A 27337-nucleotide genomic window follows, 5' to 3' on the forward strand; every position below is an offset into this window, starting at 1 on the left:
TTAGCAGAGATGGACTCGTCTGCTTTCACCATTGACCCTACATTGAGATTAAAACCCACAGTCTTACAGTTCTCGTGTTTACAACAATGCAGTGTTGTGTTTTAATGTGAAGGATTGCAGCTGCTTTCAAAGGTAAGTGTCTTAAACGTTGCAGGGCTGTAATGCGATCATTTTATGTAAACATACAGTAAGAGTAAAAGTAACTGCAAGCATGAATGGAAGGTCCTCTATACAGAGGGTATTATTAAAGAAGTGGAGGAGAAAAAGCACCCCTGCCCTTAACAGTTTGTGATCAAGATCTAATTCCACAGTTGTTAGCTTTGAGCATAGTTGATAATGCCTCATTCGTTCCCATAAAGAAGTCATTTTAAATGTTTGCCATTGTTACCTTATTTATTAAAGCCGCTCAGAATCGCTCCATGATGCTGATAACTGTGCATGACTTCAATCTGACACCATTCCGGGAGACGTGCAGAAACATTACAAAGACCGCCACATGTTTAACAATGACGGGAACTGGTCATACCGCGTTATAACTTTATTGAGAGCAAGCCCTGATGAAGGGCATCGTCCGAAATGCATTGGGCACAGTCATGTTAAGGACAAAATGCTTATTAACCCATAATCAGGATGGATTCTAGGAGATGAACATTATTCATGAAAGGAAGAGGAAATAAAATTTCACTTTATTACCTGAATACAATTTGCGAACTAATTTTCTTTGAGTGTGGGTGGGGACGCTACCTACTAGTTGGGGGTAGCGCTACTAATTTAGCATGACTTACAGGTCACAGGTTCAAATAATGGTGTGCTGAATCAGCCCTTTGTCCTTCCTAGGTGGACACATGCAATACCTTTTAAACTGGATTTTTGTAGCACCAATTATCATTGTTATATAGAAGTATGTGCTTCCTCAGCAGCTGGTAGTCTTGTGAGGAGCGGGCTGCGGTGAAACTTATCCTAGTTAGTCCAACACTGAGAAACAGGTAGTCTTTGGCAGCGCTGGGACACTCTTGGGTAGCAGTGTGCTTTATAAATACCTTCACAGCCACACGTTGCCATCAGCTTCAATGGCTGTATTAGCCAAAGTAACTGTACGTTTGTGTTGTTCTGGCTCACCTTTTTAAAATTTGATATTGCATATCAATTAATTTATTCATTGTTTATTATTAAAGAATTTCTAGCTTCTTTTTTGGTAGTGTAATAAAAGATACAGTGCTTTCAATTGGGTGATTGAACATGCAGTGATAAATGAGTAATAATGAAAAGTTTATCATATAAAAACAAAAAGACGTTTTGACTCCTTTTGTTATTTTTAGGGCGAGCCTAGCGTTGCAGCAGATGTGCTGCCGCTTTGCGAGGCATGCTGTGTTAGGGTATGTTTTAGAAGTGGTGTGGCAGCCCCGCCCATATTTTACGTTGGCTGGTGTCGTTGTCCATGGTAAACGCTGGCTTCCGATTGATAATGAGGCTCCTTAGTCCCTCCTTGTTACCACCCTGTCTCCTTTTGTGACCGCCCATCAGGACTGGATCTTTTACTTGCGGCGTTACACGGTCTCCTTCATTAATCGGTAACCACTTTTTTTTATTTGCAGCGCGGTCGCTTTCACTTTAGTAGCCGCGCTTGTTTTTTAATTGCATCCTCGGTTTCATACAAGTTTAACTTCCGGTAAATGCGTCTGACCGCATGCGTGTTACTGTAACTTTAATTATAAATTGGACCAAGAATACAGTTTCTTTCGCCCTTCCAAAGCTTGGGCGCTTCATTTTGAATAAAAACCTTGAGGTCACTGCTTCACGTCGGGTTCTCACTCCGCATTGTACGCCGACGCGCCTCTTTTAATTAGGAAGGATCTTGGTTTCGGGGCCGGTTACTCACAGCTCGCATGTCAGTGACTTGTGCTCATGTATTCGAGTTTCTGATTACTCAAGCGTGAGTCAGCCTGTACTCACTTCTTGCCCTTATTGTCTTCAGAGTGCAATGGACTTCAAGTTCTTGATGCAGTGCCCCCAGTCCCTCAAACTATATATACACTCACAAAGGTAAAATATCTTCTTTGATTCCAGGCCCACGACTCTCCTCCCCCCGGCCCTCTAAGCGTCCGGGGTGGGGGAGGGATAGAGCTTGAGCGAGAAGTCTCGCAATGTAATGGTTACTTTTAACAAATTGTGTATTTTCAGTGCTTGTGGACGCAAAAAGGGGCAGCTGTGTTCAGCATTCACAGTGCTGCCAGGTGCCGAGCGATGAGTATGCAATTATCCCTTTATTTACCGGATGGTAGTCTTTGCTTTACCTAATGGACTGTGTAAAAGCTGTGTGCCATGATTCCTGTCACCAAGGTTGTCTAACCCAGATGTTTGCCAACATGCACACTCACTATAAACCTTTAATTCAGGAATAGGAGAGGTCCTACTTTACTAAGAAATGAAATAATGCTCTTAGCATAAGAATTCCCGAGATGTGTTGTAACTCATTTGCTTACTTGGTTTCGGATGAAGGGTACCAGCTGGATGGCTCAGCGAGTAATATACTTGCCACTGGGAACGTGGTTACCTGCAGGTCACGTGTTCAAATCCTCAAATAAGGTCCGCCTCAGCCCCACTTTCCTGGTTTGGTGACCTGGGTACCAGTGAGGTTGGTGATTCCAACACCTGTTACTTGCAGTGCTCAGGGATGGCAGTAGATTGACTTTTCTGATGCTTGTTTTATAAATGTATTTTTTCATTATCAAGGTAAGGGGTGTGTTTCTCTTTGTAGACTTCTCTCCCTACACATTTCGCCATGGTTTCTGCCTGAGTTGAGCAGAATTCCATCTGCTGGGATAGGTTCCCACTACAGGGGGTTGTGAAATGGGTTTGTATTAAGTGGGTCTGAGCTGTGATCACCACTAACACACATGAATTTTGCCTAAGATATAACGCGGGCTGCTTTTACATGTCACAAAGAGAGGATGCCTTTCTGTCTGTATTTCCTAGCGGTTTCTTCATTAAAACACTTATTTTTAGTTTTTATGTAGTGGAGACTGCATGTTTGTGAGGTCGAGTAGTGCCTTGTAGGAAACAAGAATTTGAATTGAAAGTAGCACACAAATTTCGGAAGCGGCTGAATCAAGGCAGCCCGGGCTTTATTTATTAATGTACAATGCCCCAGTCTATCATTTAGCCCCGTTTACTGGCTCTGAATTTTGCCTGATAAGAAAATTGTGGTGAAAGAAAAGCAAGCCATGAGTCCAGGATCACACAACGTTGGGCAAATTTTAAGATTAGGTCCGAGGTTTCCTAAATCCAAATTCTGCAAATTTGGTTTCCTTAACAGCTTGATAGACTGAATGAATAAGGACTACCGAGATACGAAGGTGGTGGTGTGTGTGTGGGGGCAGGGGGGAGTCGTGAGGGGGAGAATATTTATTTTTTACAGTGTGCGTTTTAGTTATTATAAAATCGCAATGTATAGAAATGTAATTCTTAAAAGTAAATGGGCTCCCAGTGTGAGGTGGAAATAAGTCCCTCATTTACAAGATCTTGAGCTATTGGGCTTTGTACATTACAATGCCTTTTAATTATGTGTTAATTATCAAAACATATAAATAAAAGGAATTATCATTTACAATGCGAATAGCTTAAACTCTTGCATATGCGAGACCTATTGCATTGCAAATGCTTGTTTAGACATGTAGAGGGGTGACCAAAAGATCTGGATTGGAGGCACTGCCAAAATATGTGGATGTCATCTGCCTTTTCCTCGCCACACTTAAGGCATTTCTATACCTCTCATCTTCCCAGAATCAACATCCTTTTCGGCGTTCATTATGCCCTCTGCACTGTAAACAGATGTTTTTCCTGACGGGGGCAGATTCAGTACACATCTAAAGAGTAGACATCAATACTTGCCATAAGGTTTTCACGTCCAGCGTCGGCAGGTCCCTCCTCCAGATCTCTGTTGGCAGGGTAATGACTTCCTCTCTACCATGTAATAGCATTCAAAATTACTTGGTGACTTCTTTACGATATTTCCTTTCCCATCTTTACCTAATCCCTGTGCCCAACTTGCCAGTTGGTAACACTTGAATTTGGAAAGGTTACCCACTGTGATTTCCGACAGGGAATACCAAGATACCAGAGAGTTATCCTTTATAATTTGACCCCACCTATTTACTCCCCCTTCGATCAGAGGGCTTGCCAACTTGTCTTGAAGGCATTCGGGAGTCCCCGGAGAGTTCCATATTGGTGCGGAACCACTATAGTATGGTATTCCTAATGTCCATCTGACTTGATACCATAGCTTGCAAGCTGACTACAATATCTTCAACCTAACTTTTTGAAATACTTCAGATGTCCAAATTTATAAAGGAAATAGTCCCCCTCGATTGGTGAACTTTTTGTTATGGCTTTAAGAAGCAGGGTAAAGGCAGTAGAGATTTATGTTCTTTAATTGAATAGCCCAACAGTATTGATAAAAATATGGACTTGCAATGCCCCCATGTTGTAGTTTTCTACGTAGTTTCCTCCATGCGATTCGCTCCCTTTTAGAAGACCATATGAAACTGCTTCAGCTCCTCCTGCAATTTCTTAAACCACTCCAGGTTAAATTCTAAAGGTATTGCATTGAAAAGAAACACGTTTTGGGAGTACTGACATTTTTAAGACTTTAGACCTTCTTAGGAAGGAAAGTGGGAGGGCACTCTGCATCTTTAGTAACCTCCTGGTTCCTGTTGCTGCTTTATTAAAGTTAGCCTGAACCATTTTATCTAGGTCTTTCACCACCTGAATTCCCAAATATCTTATTTCCTCCTTGACAAGCAGACTGTTGCAACAAGTATTCCATTCCATAATTTGTTTTTTTGCTGCTTAACCAGATACCTTACCAAAGTCTTCCAAGGTACTTGGGATCAATGGGAGCGATCTTGCCAGATCTCTTGTATACATCGGCATACAAGGCAACCTTTTTCTCTCGCCCATTACACTCCATCAATCAGGAAATTGTGAAGTGCACTACTCACCCGTGAGGGTCTCAAGGAGTGTGGGGGGGGGGGGGGGATTGCGCAGGTATGTCTCACCCGAAGAGCCAGGTCTTGAGCTCGTCCTGAAAGCTTGCAGTGTGGGGGTTCGTCTAGTGCTGAGGGGGGGAGTTCGTTCCAGGTCTTGGCCGTGATGTAGGAGAACGCTCTTCCTCCGGCTCTGCGAATGAGTGAAATTTCAGCCAGGGCAAGGTCGGTGGATGTATCTCTTGGGTGTGTAGAAGGAGATTCTTTCATTGAGGTATTGGGGTGCGGTGTTGTGGAGGGATTTGTAGGCGTGAGTGAGCAGCTTGAAGTTCACTCTCTTTTTGACGGAAAGCCAGTGGAGGTTCCGTAGGTGCTGAGTGATGTGATCTTGCCGTTGGATACTGAGGATGAGTCTGGCTGCGACGTTCTGGATGATCTAGAGTTTGAGGAGTAGAGATTTATTCATTCTGGCGTAGGGGGCGTTCTCGTAGTCCAGTGTGCTGGTTATGAGTGTGTGGGTGACGGTCTTTCTGGATTGGGGGGGATCCATTTGAACGTCTTGCGGAGGATGCATAGGGTGTTGAAGCACGTGGAAGATACAGCGTTGACCTGTCGGTTCATGGTGAGGGTGATAGAGATCAGGGTGTGTATAATATTCCCACTACCACAGATAGAGTAATCTCACAGTTACACGCACATACATTCATCATACGCTAGGGCCCATTTCACTAACATACGCTCAAATACTCTACCAGCAGCAATAAACCTGTGGAAAGAAAACTCCTAATCACCCTGCATCTATATCGAGGTCGATAAGACCTGGTTATTGTGACTGTCCATAAACATAATCTATACAACCTATACAGCAATAATCAAATATAATACACAATAATTGACAAGAAATAATATCCAACACCATGTTCAGGTTATATTGCTTTATCTAAAATTAGTCAAAGAAAATCAAGCAGCATAAATCATTTTTCTCATAGTTACCTATTCTAGCTAAATGTCAGAACGGGTCAGGACAAGTCTCTCGGTAAAGTCTTTCAAGACGAAGTCCCTTCAGCATCAATCCTCAGCAACGCAGATTCGGTACGCGGCAAAGGCAAATGGCAAGTGGCAAATGGCCTCTCTAAGCTAACAATTCTTATACTGAATCGAACAAAAGAAAGCTACATAAAAAAGTTGTAATGTCCGCTGGACCGCTGAGCAGAGCGAGAAGGAAAGGATGTAACCTTGCTACATTCGAAAATCTCCGCTCAGGAAAAATCACAAAATGAAGACTACGGAACAGGAACCAAGAATCACAAATGTATCTTGTTAGTTCTACTTCTCCTCGGCAATGAGACCAATGCTCAGAGTCTTTCTCTAAGGCTCCTTTGTTTTCCCAAGGCTGCCAAGGACGTTCCATTTCACTCGAAGATTACCCAGGCTGCTGATGTCCTCACGGAAAATTTTGTAAGGCAAGCAAGGACTGTGGTCAGCTGACTTCAGGACCATATTCAGCAGGGCTCTCTTCCATCACGGTTTTCTACTTTCAAATCGAGGCCAGGCTTATCAAATCGGCCATCTTTGACTAGGCCACCATAGACCACAATAGACCATCTTAATTAAAAGAAACAAAAACAACGTTACCACAGCATAGTGATTAAACAGTGTTAATCCCACTAATACCCTTATGTGTATGCATCTATCTAGCACTTGCAACATAGAAAAGCATTAATTCGGAAAGCGTTTTGTGCTTAAAAATAAACAGCACATAGCAACGTTTAAACATGAAAACACGCACGTTATTGTTAAACAGCACATTTATGCGCACCCACGTGTAACTCTCTCTTGTTAGGACAAACGGATTGATTAATATAAACACACTCGCACAAGACAAATAATTAATTATTAGTAATTAGAAAATTAATATGACAAATAGACATGCCAGAGCTTCAAAAACCAACAAATTTTCAAACAGAAAACTCTGCTCCAGCAAGGGAAGAGTCTAGTATGATGCTGAGGTTGCGGGCATGGTCCGTCGGTCTGGGAGGGTTGCCGAGGGCGGTGGGCCACCAGGTGGTGTTCCATGCGGAGGGGGTGGGTCGGAGGATGAGGACTTCAGTCTTCTCCGAGTTGAGCTTAAGGCAGCTGCTGCTCATCTGGGATGCAACATCTTTCATTCCTTCCTGGAACCTGTGGCTGGTGATGTCGGGTACCTTGGTTAGGGAGAGGATGAGTTTGGTGTCGTCGGCATAGGATATTATGCAGAGTCTGTGTTTTCTAACAATGGTAGTGGGGGGCCATGTAGATGCTGAAGAGTGTGGGGCTGAGTGAGGATCTTTGGGGTACTCCGCAGCTGATCTCAGTGGGTTCGGCGAGGAAGGATGGGAGTTGAATTCTTTGAGTTCGGCCGGTTAGGAAGGAGCAGATCCAGTTTAGAGCAGTTCCCTGTATACCAGCGTTGTGGAGTCTGGCAGTTAGTGTGTGGTGGGAGACGAAGGCTGCTGAGAGGTCTAGTAGGATGAGGGCAGCCATGTGGCCTTGGGCAAGGAGGGTGTGGACGTCATCTGTGGCGGCTAGGAGGGCAGTGCTCTCTGATCCCGATCTTTTGGCAAGAAGTGGGTAAGGTACTTATACAGGTAATGGGTCAAGAAGTTCAGATAAGCCTGGCACTGGTGATATTTGGGGTCAAAGATGGTAGAGGGTTAACTGTAAAATTGCGTAAGATGCAAAAATCCTTACTCTTTGTATTAATATTGTTGGCACAAACGGAGATCTGTTTGAAATGGGTACTCCCTAGCCCCCCAATGTAATGGGAATGGCTAGCATCTTTCCAATGGGTGAATAATTTAGTCTGTAGCAGTTCCCAACTAAGAGAATAAAGTTCTGGGAGTTATAGGAACATTGGTTTAAGTCTATGCAAAATAACAATAGAGGTTAACTTTGACTTATGAAATTAGAATGTCCCATGATCATACATTTAAACAATATCCTTAGTAGGGGAGTTTCAACAAAGGCTATCCAAAGAATTCTCCAAACAAACAAGGTTACTTATGAGGCTCTTGAGCCTCTTCGAAGGAGTGCCATGGCCCTAGTTCCCTTCTCCAGTGAGAGGTGGAAAGTTTACGCCGTTGTTTCTCCGTATTGAGCTCCTTTTGCCTTCTTGCTGCACAAATGAGAACAATTTTTTTTAATGTAGAGAAGTGACTAGCAATGGCAGCATTCTCATTAAATTAGACCTGTAGTAGCCTTTTGGGCTCATAATGTTCCAAGGTTTGGTTTCTAGCAAGTTCTGATTTTGCCGCCACCTTTCCGCAAATCTACAGTGACTTGGAAGTAAGCAGGAAGTGTTTGTTCCAGGGTTGAAATGCCATGCGAGTCAGTACACAGTCGCAGAGTAACCTGTTTATTCACCAGTTCCTCTTCAAGCTCTACCCACAATGAACTGGTTTCAAAATATTCTCCTGACAAGGGCACAAATAAAGCTTTTCCCGGGGTGGGAATAAGAGGTTGTAGGGAAAGTCATTTTACAATTGTTCATACAGATGTACATTTCCTCTTGCATAAATGGAATTCACTAACGTTTGCTAGGAATATGACTTGTGCCTACTTTTGAAAGTTCTTGTGAATTCCAGAAAGTCTTAAATCTGCATAAATTCAAGCACATATACTTGTCGGCGCGCTTCTGTGACTTTCGTTAAGAACTAGGCTCCTAATTTATTTTGTTACGCCTATAATGTTGCTCTTATCGTTGAACACTGATCATTACATCTCTATCATGAATCTTCGTTTTGTAGATACTAGCATCCGTCAAACATTTTATGATGCCTGAGAGAATTACTATTTAAAGTTGTAATAATTAAACAAACCTTTTAAGTTGCACATTTTATTGCGTGTCTTATTTTAAAAGCAAACCATCTCCAATCTTACTTTAACCCTTCTGCATTAATATACCCGCAACCAGGAAGCATTCTAGGAGCATCATAATTAACTTAAATTGTTACATTTTGTAAGCAAGTACACGTTTTTATACTGGAACCTCTGTCAGTAAAACAATCTGAGCTCAAAGCTCTCTGCATTTCTTTGGAGAACTTGCCCGAATAGTAACAGCGTTGCATTAATGACTCATATATACAAGTCTGAACAATATACACGTATGGATACCTTGCCTTAATGGCAGACAATCCTCTTTCACAGATTCATGTAGTGGTACTAGCAAATGAATGGCAAATTTAAGATTTGTGCTGCAGGAGATTGGACCTACTTTGCAGTGGACAAAATAAAGATGAAAACCTGTAATCCTTAAAGCCCCTTCGGGTGACAGGAATACCACACACGCTTCCCATAGCGATTTGGAAAGCAGTGAATCTTGGTCACTCATTATGCCCTTCAATTGGCTAAAGGCATTTCCTGAACTAAAAATTCTCTGGTTTAGGTTTTGAAGAACACGCACTTAGAAATCTCAGTTCTTGGTCTCCTCGAGTTGTAATGTATCAAAGATGGTTGTATAAAAGACTCCACATGCCAATGCTGAAAAACATGTGCACTTAAGACACATTCCAGGCGTTTCACTGTTGCCAGACATTATTGCCTAGATACAGATTACGGCGCAGCAGTGTCCAAAGAGTGCATACAACCCTCTTCCACTCTCCTGTGTCAACCACATTAATCACCAGAAACGCAAATGTGTCTAGAAGAGGCGTGTAAATATGTACATGTTTCCTAACTTAACTCTGCTCACCTCACTCTGAGCTGAACTCACGCTGAGGAAATAGCCCGGTTTCCCTCCAAATCATTTCCCAAGGTTTGCCGATGTGCCTTCCACCGTACTTGAGATCTGGAAGAAAGAGTTTTGGCGTTAAACAGCTCTGGGGGGATATAGATGAGGGTTTTTAAACAAGCATCACAGGGACTACTTAAAAGTGCCCAAACAGCTTTGCAGGGATATTAAGAAAGTACTGAGGCCAGACTAGATCTGTGATCTTCAAAGGCAAATCCTGGACCTTTAAAAAAAAAAAAAAAAATGCCTGAGCACTTAGCCATGCCTTTATTTAAAAAAAACCGAGTCGTTCATTGGAACAGAAAATATTGTTACTGCACCAAACCTCCAGTGTTACATTATACTTCCCAAATCATACCGCTGATACTAGACCATGAATCCACTATTATACCAGTATGACACACCTGTTAGGCCACACATCTGAACCTATATCACCCACCTGGCACTAGAACACATCACTTTGCTTAATTATATTTATTACGTTTTTACACTGCTTTTGTCAAAGAGCTTAACAGAATGTATTGATGTAATGAACAAGTTACTTACCTTGTGTAAGGCTCTTTCTGGTTGATACTATAACCGCAGAATCCCTCGGGCCTCAAACTGCATCGGGAAATGTTTCATGCAACAACTCCTGTATGCTGGCAGGTGGTGTCATCGGGCTCTGAGGGGGTTCCAAGACACATCCAGAAGTGATGCTACAGAACCACAGAGAGGTACCCCACCTGCAAACTGATGTTAATTTCACAAGCAACGTCTGTGCCCTCAGATGCAGAGACTAACATGCTGAGTGACGGATAGTGTTCTTACCTTAAACCGGGACCTTATAAACTAAAAGATGTCTGCTTTGCAGAAAGGGAATAAGGGGTTGCGGGCGAGTGGGAGGTGAGGAATTTGTAGCTAGGTATCCACCAGGAAGAGGTTACCTAAGTAACTTGTTCTTCTGATGGATACTCCTAAATGCAGATGTCACATATCTGAATCAATGCCAAATTAGTACCCACATTAAGGAGGGAGGTCTGGGAAATGGACTTCACACCAGGGAGCCCTGCAGAACCCGAACGGAAGGACCTGAGAACCAAGACACCAGTAGATGGTGAAGCTATGGACAGAATCCCATGTGGTGGCTTGTAGATGGCCAACACAGGCACTCCCCTAGCCAAGGCATTATTCGCTGCCTTAGTCTTGGTGGAGTGAGCCTTTAGGCCACTCCTTTTTGGCCAATACATGGCTCAGTTTGATAGACAGGACACAATCCACCTAAATAATGGTCCATTTCTGGACTATAGGCACCTTCTTTGCAGTGGTGAATGTTAAGAGGAGTTGATCGTACACCTGGTCCTCCTCTTTAGAGCAATGTGGCAGAGAAAAAAAGCAGGGCGCATCATGAGACTGCCTATTATAGAAGGCGGCCGCACCATTGGTAATAAGAATGCATTAGACCTCAGCATCAAGTTGTCCAGAAAAAAGGTTGTTTGCAGCATTGCTTGTAATTCAAAGATACGTCGCACCAAAATGATCTAAACTAGGAAAAAATAAGAACCAAATTGAGGTCCCGTTATGACATATTGATAGATGGAGGTAGAAATATATGTGTGAACCCTTTCAAAAGGCACATCACATCGGTGACTCAAATAAAGAGAGCTTAAAAGGCAAACATACAAAAGTCAAAAGGGTCAAAACGTAATATTTGAAAGTGTCCAAAGCAAACCTTGCCAAGGCTAGAGCAAAACAAAATGAAGCAGATCAGACAACTTTGCCAGAAAAGAGTCAACGCAGTTGTCCAAGTACCAAGGCACAAAGTTAGGCCAACGGGATTAGATGGATTTTTTGGAAGGGTGGCGAACCACCAGAATCCCATCCATCTCTTTCGATGGCAGGGAGTGCAGACTGTGAAGTTTCTGATGCAGAACTCTGCTCTGTTGATGGGAATGCAGATCCTCCCATAGAGGTAGGTGGAACGGAGGACAGATTCTCAGATTCAACAGTTCAGAATACCAGACTCTCCATAGCTCCAACCTGCGGTTGTCAGGATGAGCTGAGGCTGGTCTCTCCTGATCTCAAGGCTCGGGGAATAAAAGGCAGAGGGGAAGTCCAAAGAGTAGGTGAGAGTCCCAGTGAAGGTGGAGCGTGTCACCCAGAGAGTACTGATGGGGAAATCTGGGGCACAAAAGGAATGATTTTGAGTATTCTCGTCAGTTGCGAAAAGATCTACCCAAGGTATGCTTCTCTGGGCAAAGATGTCTCAAACTACCTTTTGGTGCAGACACCGATCCTGGTTGGCAAGATGACATATGCTAAAGTCATCTACTCTGGTGCAGAGAATGTATCAGGTGATTAACTATTCATGAAGGTCTAGCCACCACCAGTGCCCCAGCACTTACATGCACAGTGCACAAGACCCTTGTCTGCCCTGCTTGCTGCAGTATCACATGTCGGCCGTGTTATCCATCAGAACCTGAACGGACTTGCAACTGATGGAGTGAAAGAAAGAAGGAAGGAAGGAAGGAAGGTCCAGAGGGCCAGCCAGATGGCACCACTCTCCAAAAGGCTGCTGGAGTCCACCTGAGACCAGGGGCCTCTGATCTGTACCTCATCCATTCAGATGCCCCTTTAGTCCACATGTTATACATCCATTCCCCCAGGAGCTTTGGATGGGTCAAGGAAAATGGCCTGCTGCAAGTCAGGGTGGCATCACCATTGAAGGTCCTGGGCTGCTGCATCAGAGATGCCGGTGTTGTCCAAGAGACACCCCAGAATTGAGCCCAGTAAAGGAGAAGGTTCCACTGCAGAGCCTAAATGTGGCACCAGCATGATGCATAAGGACAGGAGATGAAGAAGCTCCATCTTTTAGGGAAGAACAATACACAAACCTGAAACTGGGATCACTGCCTGAATGTCCCAGGCTCGTTGTGGGCGGAAAGGCCTTCAAATCCACCCGTTTCAGGATGCACCGGAAAAGGGAATCCTATTCACTGGTCTAAGATGGTATTTCGGCTTGTAGAACCCCAGGGTGGACAGCAACAAAGCTGCTGTCTGTAGTTGGTCGGCGACTGACTGACGCAACCTTGCTTACAAAATCCAGTCATCGAGGTACAGGAATATATGTAATCCGACATACGAAGACGGACTGCAACCTTTGTGAACATCCCTTGGAGCTAGGAAATGGTTGGGTAGCTCGTTGCAGAGGCTGAGAAAGCTGCTGCTACTTGCAGGCAAAGACACAATTACATACACAAAACTTCTGTTACTAATGGTGGAACTAGCAGGCAGCCCCCAGTAAGCTGCCTGTTGCCTGGCTACCCTTAAAGGGATACAGAGCCAAGTCCACTTTCTTTCTGAACAGTCTGGAGCCATCGAACGGCATGTCCATCACTGATGCCTAAACATCCCTGGACAATCTTGTGACGTGAATCCAGGCATGGCACTGAATAACTACACTGGGACCAATAACGTTGCCAACACAGTCTGTGGTGTCCAGGCCAGCCTGCAATACATATTTGGCTGTGTCTTAACCAGCATGCATCATCTGTGCAAAGATTTTACCAAACTCCTCTTTAGGTAAGATCTTGTGCACTGTGTCCCAAAGTGGGTGGAACGGCCCAAAGACACACAACAGTCAAGGACCTAATAGCCAAGCTGGTAGAGGAAAAAATCCTCTTGCCAATTGGATCAATTTGTTTAGCTTTTCTGTCAGGAGACGCAAAAGTAAAGGTACCGAAATTCACCTTACTTGCAAGTAGCCTGGCAAATGTCCATGACTAGTACAACGCTCACCAGCACAGTGGATGGAGCCTTCGCTCTGATAGACTGAGTGTGCAAACCATTTAGGGCTGCTTTTTGACTAAACCATAGGAGATCTTAATCCATAAAACAATCCATCTAGAGACCGTCCTCTTTTGCACCGTTTGTCCTTTCTGGATGAACTGACAAACAGTTGGTCATTCTGTCTATAATCTTTGGTCTGAATGACATCCTTTTTGGATCAAGGAGATTAAGATATTCTTCCTCCCTGGAGGGGTGAGGTAGTGGGTAGAAAGCAGGCAATATAATGGAGTGCCCTATGTGGAAGAGTTTGAATACCTTTGGCAAAAATTAACCTTTTGTGCGGAGGACTAATTTGTTCTTGAAGAAAGACGTGTATGGCGGTACCACAGACAATGCAAACACAAGGAGATGATGGACGGAGTGCTGAAACTTTTCAGACACTCACCCCCAGTCACAGATGCGGGTTGAATCCATCATTGTTCTTTAGCTCACTTTGCCACCTCAGTGCAGACCCTGCTATATTCAAATCAGTCTTGACCCTGTGCCTCCTGGGAACAATCCAGCCCGAACTGCCAAGCCAGTGGAAACAGGCAGCCTGGGACCGGTTTTGTAGTAGACCTCCGGTTTCCACATAGACTTGCCTTTATGTCACGCTACATTAACTCTTTGCCCAACGCGTTTCAAGGAAATGCTCCTCTTCGTCAGGGACTCTCTTATTAAAACAAAAGGAACGGCCAGTCCTTCTTTTATTTTCATGGCATCAGCATGTTTTTCATTAATTACAACCACCAGTTGGCCCGCATTATGTAGAGCGGCATGCTGGGACATGGAGTCCCTTACTATTCCCTAAGTGGGTTCAGTTCCTTTTGACCATGTTAAAAGCATTCTTATTTTCCTTTTGTAGGACTCGTGGCACTTGAGGCAGGTCTGTTGTAAACTTTGGAACTCTGCGCTGCATCCAGCTGAAAATCGTTTCCAGCAGCAGCCTCTCATGTCTGTATGTAGATGGTGCTCCTCCCCAGGACAGGACTGCCCTGCTGTAAGCCAACCCAAACCATAGGGGGGGGACAATGGACATCCCTGTCTTGTACCCCTGGCCACCACATAAGGCCTAGAAATATGAGATCCAGTACGGGCCCATGCCGTTGGCTCCGTGTATAATAGCTTCACCCAGGCGCGCAACACCCATTGGACTCAAAGGGCTTCAGCCCCCCCCCCCCCGTCGTGTGTGGCAGCCCGGGCTGAGACACCTTCCCGGGCAAAAAAGCAGCCGCACCCGAGCATTTCACAGGTCTTTAAAAGACCATTTGTATGTTAATGAGGCCTCGCTGCTGTTTCACCCCTTCTAAGAGCCCCTGCAGCTCCACTCTGTCTATTGCTTAAAGTTCAGCCCCCCCCGAAATTTTTGCTCAGCCCCCCCCCGAAATTTGGCTCTAGTTGCGCCTCTGGCTTCACCCAACGTATATATTCCCGCGGTATACCAAATAGTGAAAGCGCACAAAGCATATAATGCCAATGTAGGGTGTCAAACGCTTAACGCAAATCAGGTGAAATACAACCGACCTCCGCGTCCCCTTCAGGTATTAGAATAAGTATCTGATGTAACTGTCTGTTATTCAATGAAGTGCTTCTACCCGGAACAAAACCACATTGATTCATATGCACCAATTTAGGCAAATAAATGAGTAGTTACTAGCTAGTATTTTACTAAGGATTTTGTAATCTGTGTTTAACAGGGAAAGGGGGCGATATCCCGCCATTTCAGTTGGATTTCGACCCGATTTTAACAGTGAAGTGACCAATGCTTGTCTCGTGGTGAGGGGCAAGAAGCCTGTATCGAACGCCGCATGGTACAATTTTTCATGGTTTGGGGACAGCAGTGCAGAGAAAGTTATATAAAATTCAGCGGGCACAGAGGCGCAACTAGAGCCAAATTTCGGGGGGGGGGGGGGCTAAGAAAAAATTTCGGGGGGGGGGGGGGGGTGAATCTTTTAAGCCATAGCCAGAGTGGAGCTGCAGGGGCTCTTAGAAGGGGTGAAACAACAGCGAGGCCTTATTAACATGCAAATGGTCTTTTAAAGACCTGTGAAGTGCTCGGGTGCGGCTGTGGGCGCCGGGAAGCTGTCTCATCCCGGGCTGCCACACACGGCGGGGGGGGGGCTAAAGCCCTGTGAGTCCAATGGGTGTTGCGCGCCTGAGCGGGCAGACCATCGAGGCCCGGGGTCTTATTATGTGGGAGGTCTTTTATGGCCGAAGGGATTTCAGCTTTTGTTACAGGCTTACCCAGCTCCTTCTTTTGTATTTCTGCAAGTTGGGGTAATTCTAAGTTCTCAAGAAAGCTATCCAGATCTTTCTGCAATTCCACAGGTGCAGCATATAATGCTGCATAATAGTCTCTAAAAGCCTTATTTATATCATCTTGTGTGGTTACCGTATTTCCCTCTGATGTGCGCACTTCGCGTATAGGTGTAGGAGATGAGGCATCTCGTATTATTCGTGCAAGTAATGGTCCAGCCTTGTCTGCTTCTGAATGTAGTTTTTGCGTATAGGTACGATAATCAAGCATCCTCAGCTTTTCTAACAGTTCAGCATACTTAATTTGTGCTTCCTGTAATTCCTCCTTTCTAAGTCCTGCAGGTGTTGATCTACCATAGATCGTAGTTCTACTTTTGTACCAAAAGCCACCCCACATGACCGTCTTAAACGCCTCCTATTCTACCTGGCGCAAACTCGCAGTGTGTGCGTTTTTCTTTAAAATAATTCTCTATAGCATCGGAGAGGGCAGCACGATGCATAAGGTCCTCCAAGGAGATAGGTTGTAATCTCCAAGTTGGGATTGGTGTAGGGATCTTGCCCCATTCTAGGATTAATTCTAAGGGGTTATGATCTGATAGTGTCTTACCAAGGTAGGTAGCTTGTGCGGTGTTGCATATTAACGGTGTAGAACAAAAGATCCTATCGATACAGGTATGCAATAGATGTGTAGAGGAATAAAACGAGTACTCTCTGCTGTTTGGATTCTGTACCCTCCATGCATCTTCTAGTGCCCAACCCGTCGCCCAATTCACTAGTGCCTCAGACTGTTTCCTACTGTTTGTTCCCGTTGTGGGAGGGTGTGAATGATCCTGATCTATGTTTAGCACTGTATTAAAATCTCCGCCCACCACCCATGGGTAGCCTTCCCAATCTACTAATACCGCGTTTAGTGATGTGAAGAATTTATCCTGTTCTGTATTAAGGGCATAGATACTTCCCAGTATAATCGGCTCCCCATCTAACGTGCCGCGGAGAAGAACATATCTACCATTTGTGTCAATCCGTTGTTCCGTTGCTAAAAGTGGGGTGCCGGCCCTGACCCATACAGTGGCTTCCCTCGCAAATGCAGAATATGATGTGCTGAATATTTGTCCTCGCCACTTTCTCCTAAGTTTAAGAGCCTCACTGTTTGTAAGATGTGTTTCCTGCATTAACACTATGTGGGCTTTTCGTCTGTTCAGTTGTGCATATATCCAATGTCTTTTATGCACTGACCCCATTCCTATGACATTCCAGGTCAAAATCTTATATTTCCCCGCAGTAGTCATGTTACACTCTGTTTTGGTGGTGCGTAGGTAACCCATCGCAGTCCTGGTGACATGAAAGTGTACGACAGTAGATGAGTCTTGTAAAAACGAAGAACATCAATCCCCAATGCTAGGTTACCCCATAAAACAGCAGAGGACCAACCCATAACATCAATAAGAACTGCATGACCTAACATTTCAAACAAATTTGCAGTTGCAACGGGGTGGGGAGGACTGGCAACCATTATCTCTAAGTATTCCAGGGGAGTACATTATAGCGGAGTAGTCACATAGCCGGTCAACACCGGGCACTATCATTGTATATATAGAAACAGTGCTCCCAATATTGGTCTATTAATAAACAAGTGTAAAAGCCAGTATTTTAGCACTACTACCCTTGTACTAAACAAACCATTAATTTTAACCCATGTAGTCGTTCACCATTTGAGGAGTAATAGACGGAAACATTGCTAAGCTACTTTCTGAATCAGAGTGTATAGTGGAGTCCTCAGAGGAGTCATGCGAGTCCACCGGCCGTGTGTCTGGGGCGCCCAGCGCCACAACCGCTTGTATTACAGAGTGTTGGCCATCAACAATTTGTTGCTGAGAAGGACTTGTTGAGACTTCTTTTCCAGGTATTTGCTTACGTTCTTTAGTGCCTTGGGAAATCTTAGGAGTTCTGTGTGTTTTGGCTGTAGAGACTGTGAAGTATTCGGTGTGATATCTGGCGTTAGTGTGACTTCCATCCGTTCTTCAGCTTCATGTGGGCTGTCCAAGAACAAGGATTTTTGTTTGTAAATTACTTTCAGCGTTGCTGGAAACAGAAGAGAGTACTTGAGGGTATGGCTTCTGAGCTGCATTTTTACTCCTTGAAATGATGCCCTCAATTTTTGTACCGTTTAAAGTAAAATCTGGGTAGAGAGAAATTAGTTTGTTTTCAAATTGTATTGGCGCTTTTTCTCAGGTAGCCCGCGGAAGGATATCGCGGTCTTTGAAACTCAAAATACACGCAATTAGTGGTCTGGGTGGGGCACCTGGAGGGGGGGGCCCGGACCGGAATCCTGTGGGCCCTCTCCACACTGAAGAACCCCGTGAGACCCTCTGGGGCAATCCCATCTTTAAACCATTGTTCCATATATTGGGTAGGATTAGAACACTCGCTGCGTTCCGGCAGTCCCACTACTCGAACATTGTTGTGGCGGGCCCTTCCTTCTGCGTCATTCACTCTGTCGAGTAGGCTAGAGAGTTCTCGCCGTAAGTATTCGAGGTGTTCAGAATGATTTTTATGCTGGGGCATAATCTCTTCCAGTTGCAACTTGTGGTTACGACCGTATCTGCCAGCTTACTGTGATCAGCTTTCAAGAGCGTAAGTCCTGTTGCAAGAGTGCTCACCTGTCTCTCGATTGCCTGTCTACATTCTCGGACCTCCTGAAGAATCTTGTCCAGTTTGTCGGCCTATGTATCCACATTAGTCGGGGGTATGCAGTCTTGGTCAGAGGCACTATTGTTCTCATCCTGTTCTGTCTGATCATGCTTCCCCGGCGCAGGCAAATCCATCTGTTTCCCTCTAGTGCGACCCATTATGGCCAGAGAAAATAAGCCTTGTACCCAGGATATTGTGCGGTGCTAGCAAACAATATAAACACTGTTCGCACCCTCTGGTGCAGCAATGCGGTGTGGGTGGTATGATTAGGCTTAACTCAGCGATGTACTATACACGTGGCAGCGTCTGTACCAGAAAAAGTCCTCATGACTCTTCCAGTGTGCAGATCAGGTCCCAAAGTGGAACAGATTGATGGCAATGCTGGAATGCAGGGACACTATCTGTTGGAACTACAAGGAATCCGTGTTAATGAGAGCTCTCAGTATTTTTTAGGCTTACAGTCTCTTTGTAGTTCCAGTACCTCATTGGACTGTTCTTCGCCCAGAATTATGACTGCATCACGCTAAACAGACAATGGGAGGAATTTCAGTGGTCTTATGCACTTAACAGGGCAGCCGCATCAGTCATTAGTGTTTCTGGCAGTCACTACCAGTATGAATGTAAATTCCCGGGCTCTCCAGACCCCTCTCACAGTCCCGGGTTCAGGGACGTGGTCGCGTGAGACCTCCCACCTGTCTGTACTAGGAATGTCATGTGTGGATATCGTGGGGCGGATCGGGCTGTCCCAAGTATTTTACCGCTCCACGCACCCCAGGTATGTTCTACTAAAACATCAGGGGTCATCTTTCCTCAGCTGCCAAATATATATACACACTTAGCCTCAGGATAAGGATTAACTGGGGGATGGTGGTCTGCTACATTTATGTGCCTACCTCTTTTAATAAAGACACACAAATGATGGACGGAATGAAGAGCACCCCCAGTGAAGAGATCTGGGTTAAATCCATCGTTCTTTTGTTCACCATGCCACCCTAGTTTAGACCCATCCATATGTCAATCAGTCTTGACCCTGCTCCTCATGGGAACAGTCCAGTCTGAACTGCCAGGACAGACCATCAATGGTTAGATCTTTGTTGAGAAGCCTGGAGATTATAACCACCAATCCATCAAAAATGTGGTCTCCACCATCAGGCTACTTCTATAAACCAACTTCTGGACGCCCTTTAAATAAGCCTGTTCCTTTGGCTGCCCAAAATAGATTTTTAGCATTGTCCAATTTGGATACTCAGGACTGACTACCGCTGCCCTCTGAGACTAATGGTGCTGATTTATATATTTACACGCACCCCACATATAACTGAGATACATGATCACGCTGTTATAGTTAAGGCTCCCGATAACTTAGATCTTAATATACTTAGCTGGAACGTTGCTGGTCAACAGTCAAAAATACATTTAGCAGATTGGCTGAAACTAGTTAGACAGCAGGACATCCTTATGTTCCAAGAAACCTGGGCTACCAAAGAAATAAATATATATTGAAGGATTTGAATGTTTTAATATTGTAGCCCCAAACCCCAAATTTGGTTGACCGTCTGGAGGCTTCTCGATTTGTGCGAACATCGCTGCAGGAGGTAGCGCTAAGATTTTACACACACAAAGTGATATATTTTCAACCTTACTATACAAAAGGGGAGTGTCGATTTATCTACTTAATTTTTAGAATAATGACTTTCACAGCACACCTAATACAAAATTTATCAGCCTATTTTATTTCAAGAGCGTAAGTCCTGTTGCAAGAGTGCTCACCTGTCTCTCGATTGCCTGTCTACATTCTCGGACCTCCTGAAGAATCTTGTCCAGTTTGTCGGCCTATGTATCCACATTAGTCGGGGGTATGCAGTCTTGGTCAGAGGCACTATTGTTCTCATCCTGTTCTGTCTGATCATGCTTCCCCGGCGCAGGCAAATCCATCTGTTTCCCTCTAGTGCGACCCATTATGGCCAGAGAAAATAAGCCTTGTACCCAGGATATTGTGCGGTGCTAGCAAACAATATAAACACTGTTCGCACCCTCTGGTGCAGCAATGCGGTGTGGGTGGTATGATTAGGCTTAACTCAGCGATGTACTATACACGTGGCAGCGTCTGTACCAGAAAAAGTCCTCATGACTCTTCCAGTGTGCAGATCAGGTCCCAAAGTGGAACAGATTGATGGCAATGCTGGAATGCAGGGACACTATCTGTTGGAACTACAAGGAATCCGTGTTAATGAGAGCTCTCAGTATTTTTTAGGCTTACAGTCTCTTTGTAGTTCCAGTACCTCATTGGACTGTTCTTCGCCCAGAATTATGACTGCATCACGCTAAACAGACAATGGGAGGAATTTCAGTGGTCTTATGCACTTAACAGGGCAGCCGCATCAGTCATTAGTGTTTCTGGCAGTCACTACCAGTATGAATGTAAATTCCCGGGCTCTCCAGACCCCTCTCACAGTCCCGGGTTCAGGGACGTGGTCGCGTGAGACCTCCCACCTGTCTGTACTAGGAATGTCATGTGTGGATATCGTGGGGCGGATCGGGCTGTCCCAAGTATTTTACCGCTCCACGCACCCCAGGTATGTTCTACTAAAACATCAGGGGTCATCTTTCCTCAGCTGCCAAATATATATACACACTTAGCCTCAGGATAAGGATTAACTGGGGGATGGTGGTCTGCTACATTTATGTGCCTACCTCTTTTAATAAAGACACACAAATGATGGACGGAATGAAGAGCACCCCCAGTGAAGAGATCTGGGTTAAATCCATCGTTCTTTTGTTCACCATGCCACCCTAGTTTAGACCCATCCATATGTCAATCAGTCTTGACCCTGCTCCTCATGGGAACAGTCCAGTCTGAACTGCCAGGACAGACCATCAATGGTTAGATCTTTGTTGAGAAGCCTGGAGATTATAACCACCAATCCATCAAAAATGTGGTCTCCACCATCAGGCTACTTCTATAAACCAACATCTGGACGCCCTTTAAATAAGCCTGTTCCTTTGGCTGCCCAAAATAGATTTTTAGCATTGTCCAATTTGGATACTCAGGACTGACTACCGCTGCCCTCTGAGACTAATGGTGCTGATTTATATATTTACACGCACCCCACATATAACTGAGATACATGATCACGCTGTTATAGTTAAGGCTCCCGATAACTTAGATCTTAATATACTTAGCTGGAACGTTGCTGGTCAACAGTCAAAAATACATTTAGCAGATTGGCTGAAACTAGTTAGACAGCAGGACATCCTTATGTTCCAAGAAACCTGGGCTACCAAAGAAATAAATATATATTGAAGGATTTGAATGTTTTAATATTGTAGCCCCAAACCCCAAATTTGGTTGACCGTCTGGAGGCTTCTCGATTTGTGCGAACATCGCTGCAGGAGGTAGCGCTAAGATTTTACACACACAAAGTGATATATTTTCAACCTTACTATACAAAAGGGGAGTGTCGATTTATCTACTTAATTTTTAGAATAATGACTTTCACAGCACACCTAATACAAAATTTATCAGCCTATTTTATTTCGTCAACACCTTAAAGCACAGTTATGGTTTTGACAAAATAGCTGACATTTGTCTGGGGGGCAATTTTAATGTCAAGCTCCCCAGTAAAGAAACTGCCGTTTATAAGGTCTAGCAGCAGAGGACAAATTTGTCACAGGGGTGAGGAGCTAATGGAACATCTACGAAGCCATGATTTGAGCAATGGTATAGATATTGCTGCTATAACTAATAACTCACCAGATCCAACATTTAGAGGAAGGGGTTGCGCCACCACTATTGACTGTTTTTATTTCCACCGCCCTTGAGGACTGTTTATTGAAAGTTAAAGTTGTTCCCACATACTACGGCGATCACAGCCCGATAAAAGTAGTGTTGAGACTGTCCCCAAGGCCAACATATAAATTTGAATCTGACGCCAGGAATTTGGTGCCCTCTACAGATAACTTAAGATTGTTTTGGTGAGGGGTTCGATATCCGTGTCATGGAATTCACTGATTTGGGAAGTTGACAACCAAAATCGTCCTTAAAATGTGCAGGGTTTTACCCTACAGTGATTAACCACACGTGGTCATCATCCGGTCTGAAGAGGTTTGCTTCATGTAAACTGCCACCATTCTTGTTGGGAAATAAGGTATAATTACAGCAGGCACAGGTCCAGGTAAGTATTTTGATTTAGTGTGCTGCACACGTGTGATGGAGCAATAATGGTGATTGCGTTCCTCAAAGATGATTGTGTATTCTACATAATGCAGATCACTGCCTTAGAACCATAATTTGTAGAACATGAATCACAAGTCGGCACGGACACCTGTAGAGCTATATAATGGTCTGTGTCTTAGACAAAATGTGCATATTTAGGGCATGAACAAGTGGGGTACACTAGATTTACCAGAATCAACTATTGAAGAGGAACTCAATGACAAGAAGAATCAATATTCAATTGTGATAGTGGTAAATAAAATAATGAAATAGCAGTTTGAATAGAAGAAGGGAACAACTGTGAGAACAATAGGTTTTCATGTTCAACTAGAAAGATACTTGTACAGAGCTCAAAACCACCTACTACTACACTGACCAATGCATGCAGTATTCACTTTTACATTGGCTTCTGTTTAGGTCATTTTAAAAAATGTGCATCAAAAAACTGGGTTGTGTGCCCACACATTCATAATAATAAAAATCTAATTATGAGACACAGCTGTCTCATTTGTGTTGGGATTTTTTTCTGTGGAGTAAAAACTCTTACTTATGCGTATGGTCAATTATCCCTATTGGTCTAGTTATGCAGTCATCAATATATTCATTGACTATATTCAGGGACACTGGCATTATATGATTTTGCTGCTGTGGTGCTTTCTGCATAATTATGGATTTGCTGCATTTGCCACATAATCCATCATTTGCTGCATAATCCCCAGATTTTAACCCCCCCAAAAAATTCTAGCTCAAATGGATCTAAAGTTACTAAAAACGCAATTACACTTTTTGACACAAAGAGGAAGGCCCTTCGCAAATGTTGACTGTTCACCTTTCTGTTGCTCATTGCTGTATTTGGGTATTGAACTGGTACTAATTAAGTGAAACCCTTTCCTAGACCATGTTAGCATGTGTAAAAATAGCAAAATAATGAAGTAATACTGTCATAAAATGTAACGCATTATGCACCATAATTCCAGTGGCCCCGACGATATCGACCCAGTTACGAGTATTTCTTGACATACCAGGATCATCTGTTACATCTTTTATTGATCCTCGGCACCTTTCAGCTGTGGATTGGAACGTCTGTACTGTTATCGGTGTTTTATGCTGATTTTGATGCAGATTACCTGGTACAAGTGTTTGCAGGTCTAGGCCAATCCAGTTGACCTGTCACACGTATTTTCTGGTCCATAATAGCTTGCATCCCCTACTTAATATGTTTCTGGGCTGTTCTATGGACGGTACAAGAGTCTTCGATTGTGAATGTGCATTCCGCTTCCATGTTAGCCAGTAAAAAATCCCGTACAAAGATGGTCCCGATACTCTAGTATCTGATTTGTGTATAACAGTATCCCGTTTCAAGATGGCTTTCGCGTGTACATGTTCACATGGTTACTTCAGCCATCTACCTTTTATGTTACAGTAAGCATCTGAGAGACGTCGCTGCCGCAGCCACTACGATCCAAAGCTGTCTATATGAAGAGCGGCGACCACTAAAATGGGAGTGCTCATTATCGAGGCGTTCTATGGAGGTTCTCACAAGCAACTGGCGGATCTCCTCTTGGAAGAATTTGAAAACTCTGTTCTCTGCAGCCTGCCTGCCAAGAAGTGGCACTGGAGGGCACGCACCTCTGCCCTGAATTTCATGCAGATCGTGCCAGCCAGCGACCAGTATAGCATCCTGTTTGCAAGCTCAGTGCTTAACCTAGCTGAGCTGGTCGCCTTACGACCAGACCTCGGCACGCTCAAGAAGGTCCTCTACTTCCACGAGAACCAGCTGGTGTACCCTGTGCGCAAGAGCCAGGAAAGAGACTTCCAGTATGGCTACAACCAAATTCTTTCCTGCCTGGTGGCCGACGTGGTGGTATTTAACTCGCTTTACAATATGGAGTCATTTCTGACGAACATCCGTGGCTTTTTGAGGCTTATGCCTGATCACAGGCCCGATGACCTGGAAGGACTGATCAGGCCAAAGTGCCTGGTCCTCCACTTCCCAGTTAGGTTCCCGGATGTTAGTAAGTTCCTCTTGCCACATTGCAAGCGTATCCATTTACAGAGCACAGCTGCAGTCAAAGGGGAAACTTTCCTAGTTCAGAGCGTGACTACTCCACAGCAGAACATCCTTGCTGGGAATTTGATGGAGAACAGTGCCCAAGATCGAGAAGGCGTACCTTTTCTCGCACAACTTGAAAGACCACAAAACACAGAGGCTACAGCAGATGAAATGGAGGTGTCTAACGTACCACAGAATGCAAAATCAGGCCAACAATATGGTGAGAACTTTGTAACGCCCCATGGTAATATAAGTGAAACTCTCGAAGAGCAAACGCCACTACACATTGTCTGGCCTCACCGTTGGGAGCATGACAAAGACCCAGAAACTTTTTTCCAAGTACTGCTTAAGCTTAAAGGCCTCTCACTGCGATTCAATGTGTCTGTCCTTGGAGAAACCTATACAGATGTGCCAGATGTGTTTCTGAAGGCCAGGGAGGCGTTGGGGAATTCTGTGTTGCATTGGGGCTACCTTCCTAGCAAAGAGGACTATTTCCAAGCCCTGTGTATGGCTGATGTTGCGGTCTCAACAGCTAAGCATGAGTTCTTTGGTGTGGCAATGCTGGAGGCCACACATTGTGGTTGCTACCCACTGTGTCCCAAGGCTCTGGTGTATCCAGAAATCTTTCCAGCTCAATATCTGTATTCGACGCCTGAACAGCTGTTTAAGAGGCTTCAGAATTTCTGCAAAAGACCAGATATTGCGAGGAAGCATCAATTCAAGGGTGACATTTTTAAGTATTCGTGGGCATCCCTACGCAGCAGATACAAGGCCCTACTTGAACCAGAATCAGTTGTAAGTTTATGACAGAGGGAGCAAAGTCTACTGCTTGTACTGCAGTTTAGATTATAGAAAAAATGAAATCAGAGTTTGACACTACGTTATTACAAAGTTATTAGTTGCAAATGATTCTATCTCTCCAGCAGCCTTAACAGAGGGACTCCCATGAAAACAATGCATATTTTTTGTTTTAACTAACTTACCTCCTCTCCTCAAACCACTCTAAGATCTCAATCATGAGTCCTGTTGATAAGGAGATCAATGACGACAACCTGTCAATAGAGTGGAGCGCTAATGGTTTATCATAGCTGGTGTAGAACTGTCTACCACTAAATGACGACAGAGCAGATTCTAAATTTCCTTCCAGCACTCAAATCCCAAAAGAATACAGATTGAGTGAAAAATATGATAAACGTCTAAGTGTTTACATTTTGTTTCTTACGCACTTCATACCAAAGGTAGCTTTTCTCCCTTTATCTACATTTTCATTCATTTACATTAGGGGCAAAATTATAATATTGTTGCCATTGCCATATTAAAAATGATCACACCGAATCAATGTATCCTCTGATTTTGGAAGTACACTACTTAAAATTTGACTAAATTTTGTAAGGTTTTACTCCCCTTTGTAAGGATTCGACTTCAAAAATAAACATAGCATTATATAACTTTTAATTAGTAAAACGCAATCATTATAACTGTATAACTCAAATGTACTTTAATTTTCTGAACACGATGTTAAAGATCACGCTTTTAATTGGGATTTAAATTCACCCTGCGGAAATATGTAAGTTTCACCAAAATTCAAAATGTTTTTTAGGAATTTGTTCATCCTAGTTATCGGCAATTGTAACGCATTCGGGTGCTTTTTAAAATACTTTGTAGATGAAGGCAGCGCTGGGGTTATTGTCATGTATGTGACATTGGTGGTGTTAAATGATTATATTTAAAGGCGCTGGTAAGATTTTATGCGGTTACTGCAGCTACATTTGCTTGTCAGTGTTTTAAAGTCTGTTTTCTCGTTCACGACGATTCAAAACAGTGACAATATATTATTATACAGATTTTCCAATTTTAAATAATTTAAAGCTACAACACAGATGTCATTTAAACCACAGTGACAATTATGACATGGTAGCGTCTTATGTTGTGCCCGATGTAGCAGGCACGCCACGTTGGGTCATGTGACCCCAGCCTAAATAAACGGCGACACGCGTACGTATGGTCAGTTTGGCGTACGACGGCGATAGCCAGCAAAGCAACATCCTGGCTCCTGTCCTTATTTCATGTAGAAGCCACCCCACACGTAAAGCACTCACCCCGACGAGGTCACGCGGCACTGCGACCCCGTCGACATAACAATTGGCGACGAGCGTGGGCGTGCCCCGTTTCGGCACTGCGTGGCGGCCGTGAAGGTATTCACGAACCTTGCGGTGCTCGTGCCACGGTGCACTTACGCCTGGAGGAGTGACTGGGACATCGCCACTGCCGAAGTGTGCAGCAGGGTGCTGACTGACGATTGTCACATCAGGACGGTGAGCGGCTGCTGCGCTTTGATCTCCCTGCCGTGGGTGAAGCCTTTCATTGTGTGGCCGCATTGGTAAGCGTGCGCGCGCTCCCTGCAAGTGCGGGCGCCTACTTTGGGATCACACGTGCCCTGAAGGCTCGCGGCTGCGATCGGCAGCAAGCCGAGCGCATTGCTTCCTCGCATCCTCGTTCCTCTGTGCAAGTCAACACCTTGGGGGAAAAGAAAAGTGAAGAAACATTACAGTGCGCAGCAG

General features: G+C 44.3%; 2 protein-coding genes across 2 annotated transcripts in view; both read left to right on the top strand.

Moving 5' to 3' along the window:
- LOC146782607 (tRNA-queuosine alpha-mannosyltransferase-like) lies at positions 1 to 26231 on the top strand. The gene is made up of 2 exons (XM_085639927.1): positions 1 to 132; positions 24147 to 26231. Exon 2 carries the CDS (start codon positions 24222 to 24224, stop codon positions 25581 to 25583), a length of 1362 nt encoding a protein of 453 aa, XP_085496053.1. The 5' UTR covers positions 1 to 132; positions 24147 to 24221; the 3' UTR covers positions 25584 to 26231.
- The window catches only part of SNAPC2 (small nuclear RNA activating complex polypeptide 2), a 130589-nt gene continuing 103252 nt past the window's right edge, over positions 1 to 27337 (top strand). The window contains exon 1 of the mRNA XM_085639928.1: positions 1 to 132. The gene's annotated coding sequence lies outside the window, so the exon portion shown is untranslated. The remainder of the gene's footprint in view (positions 133 to 27337) is intronic.

The sequence above is a fragment of the Triturus cristatus genome, chromosome 12 (assembly GCF_964204655.1).
Source record: "Triturus cristatus chromosome 12, aTriCri1.1, whole genome shotgun sequence".
Taxonomy (NCBI): Eukaryota; Metazoa; Chordata; class Amphibia; order Caudata; family Salamandridae; genus Triturus; species Triturus cristatus.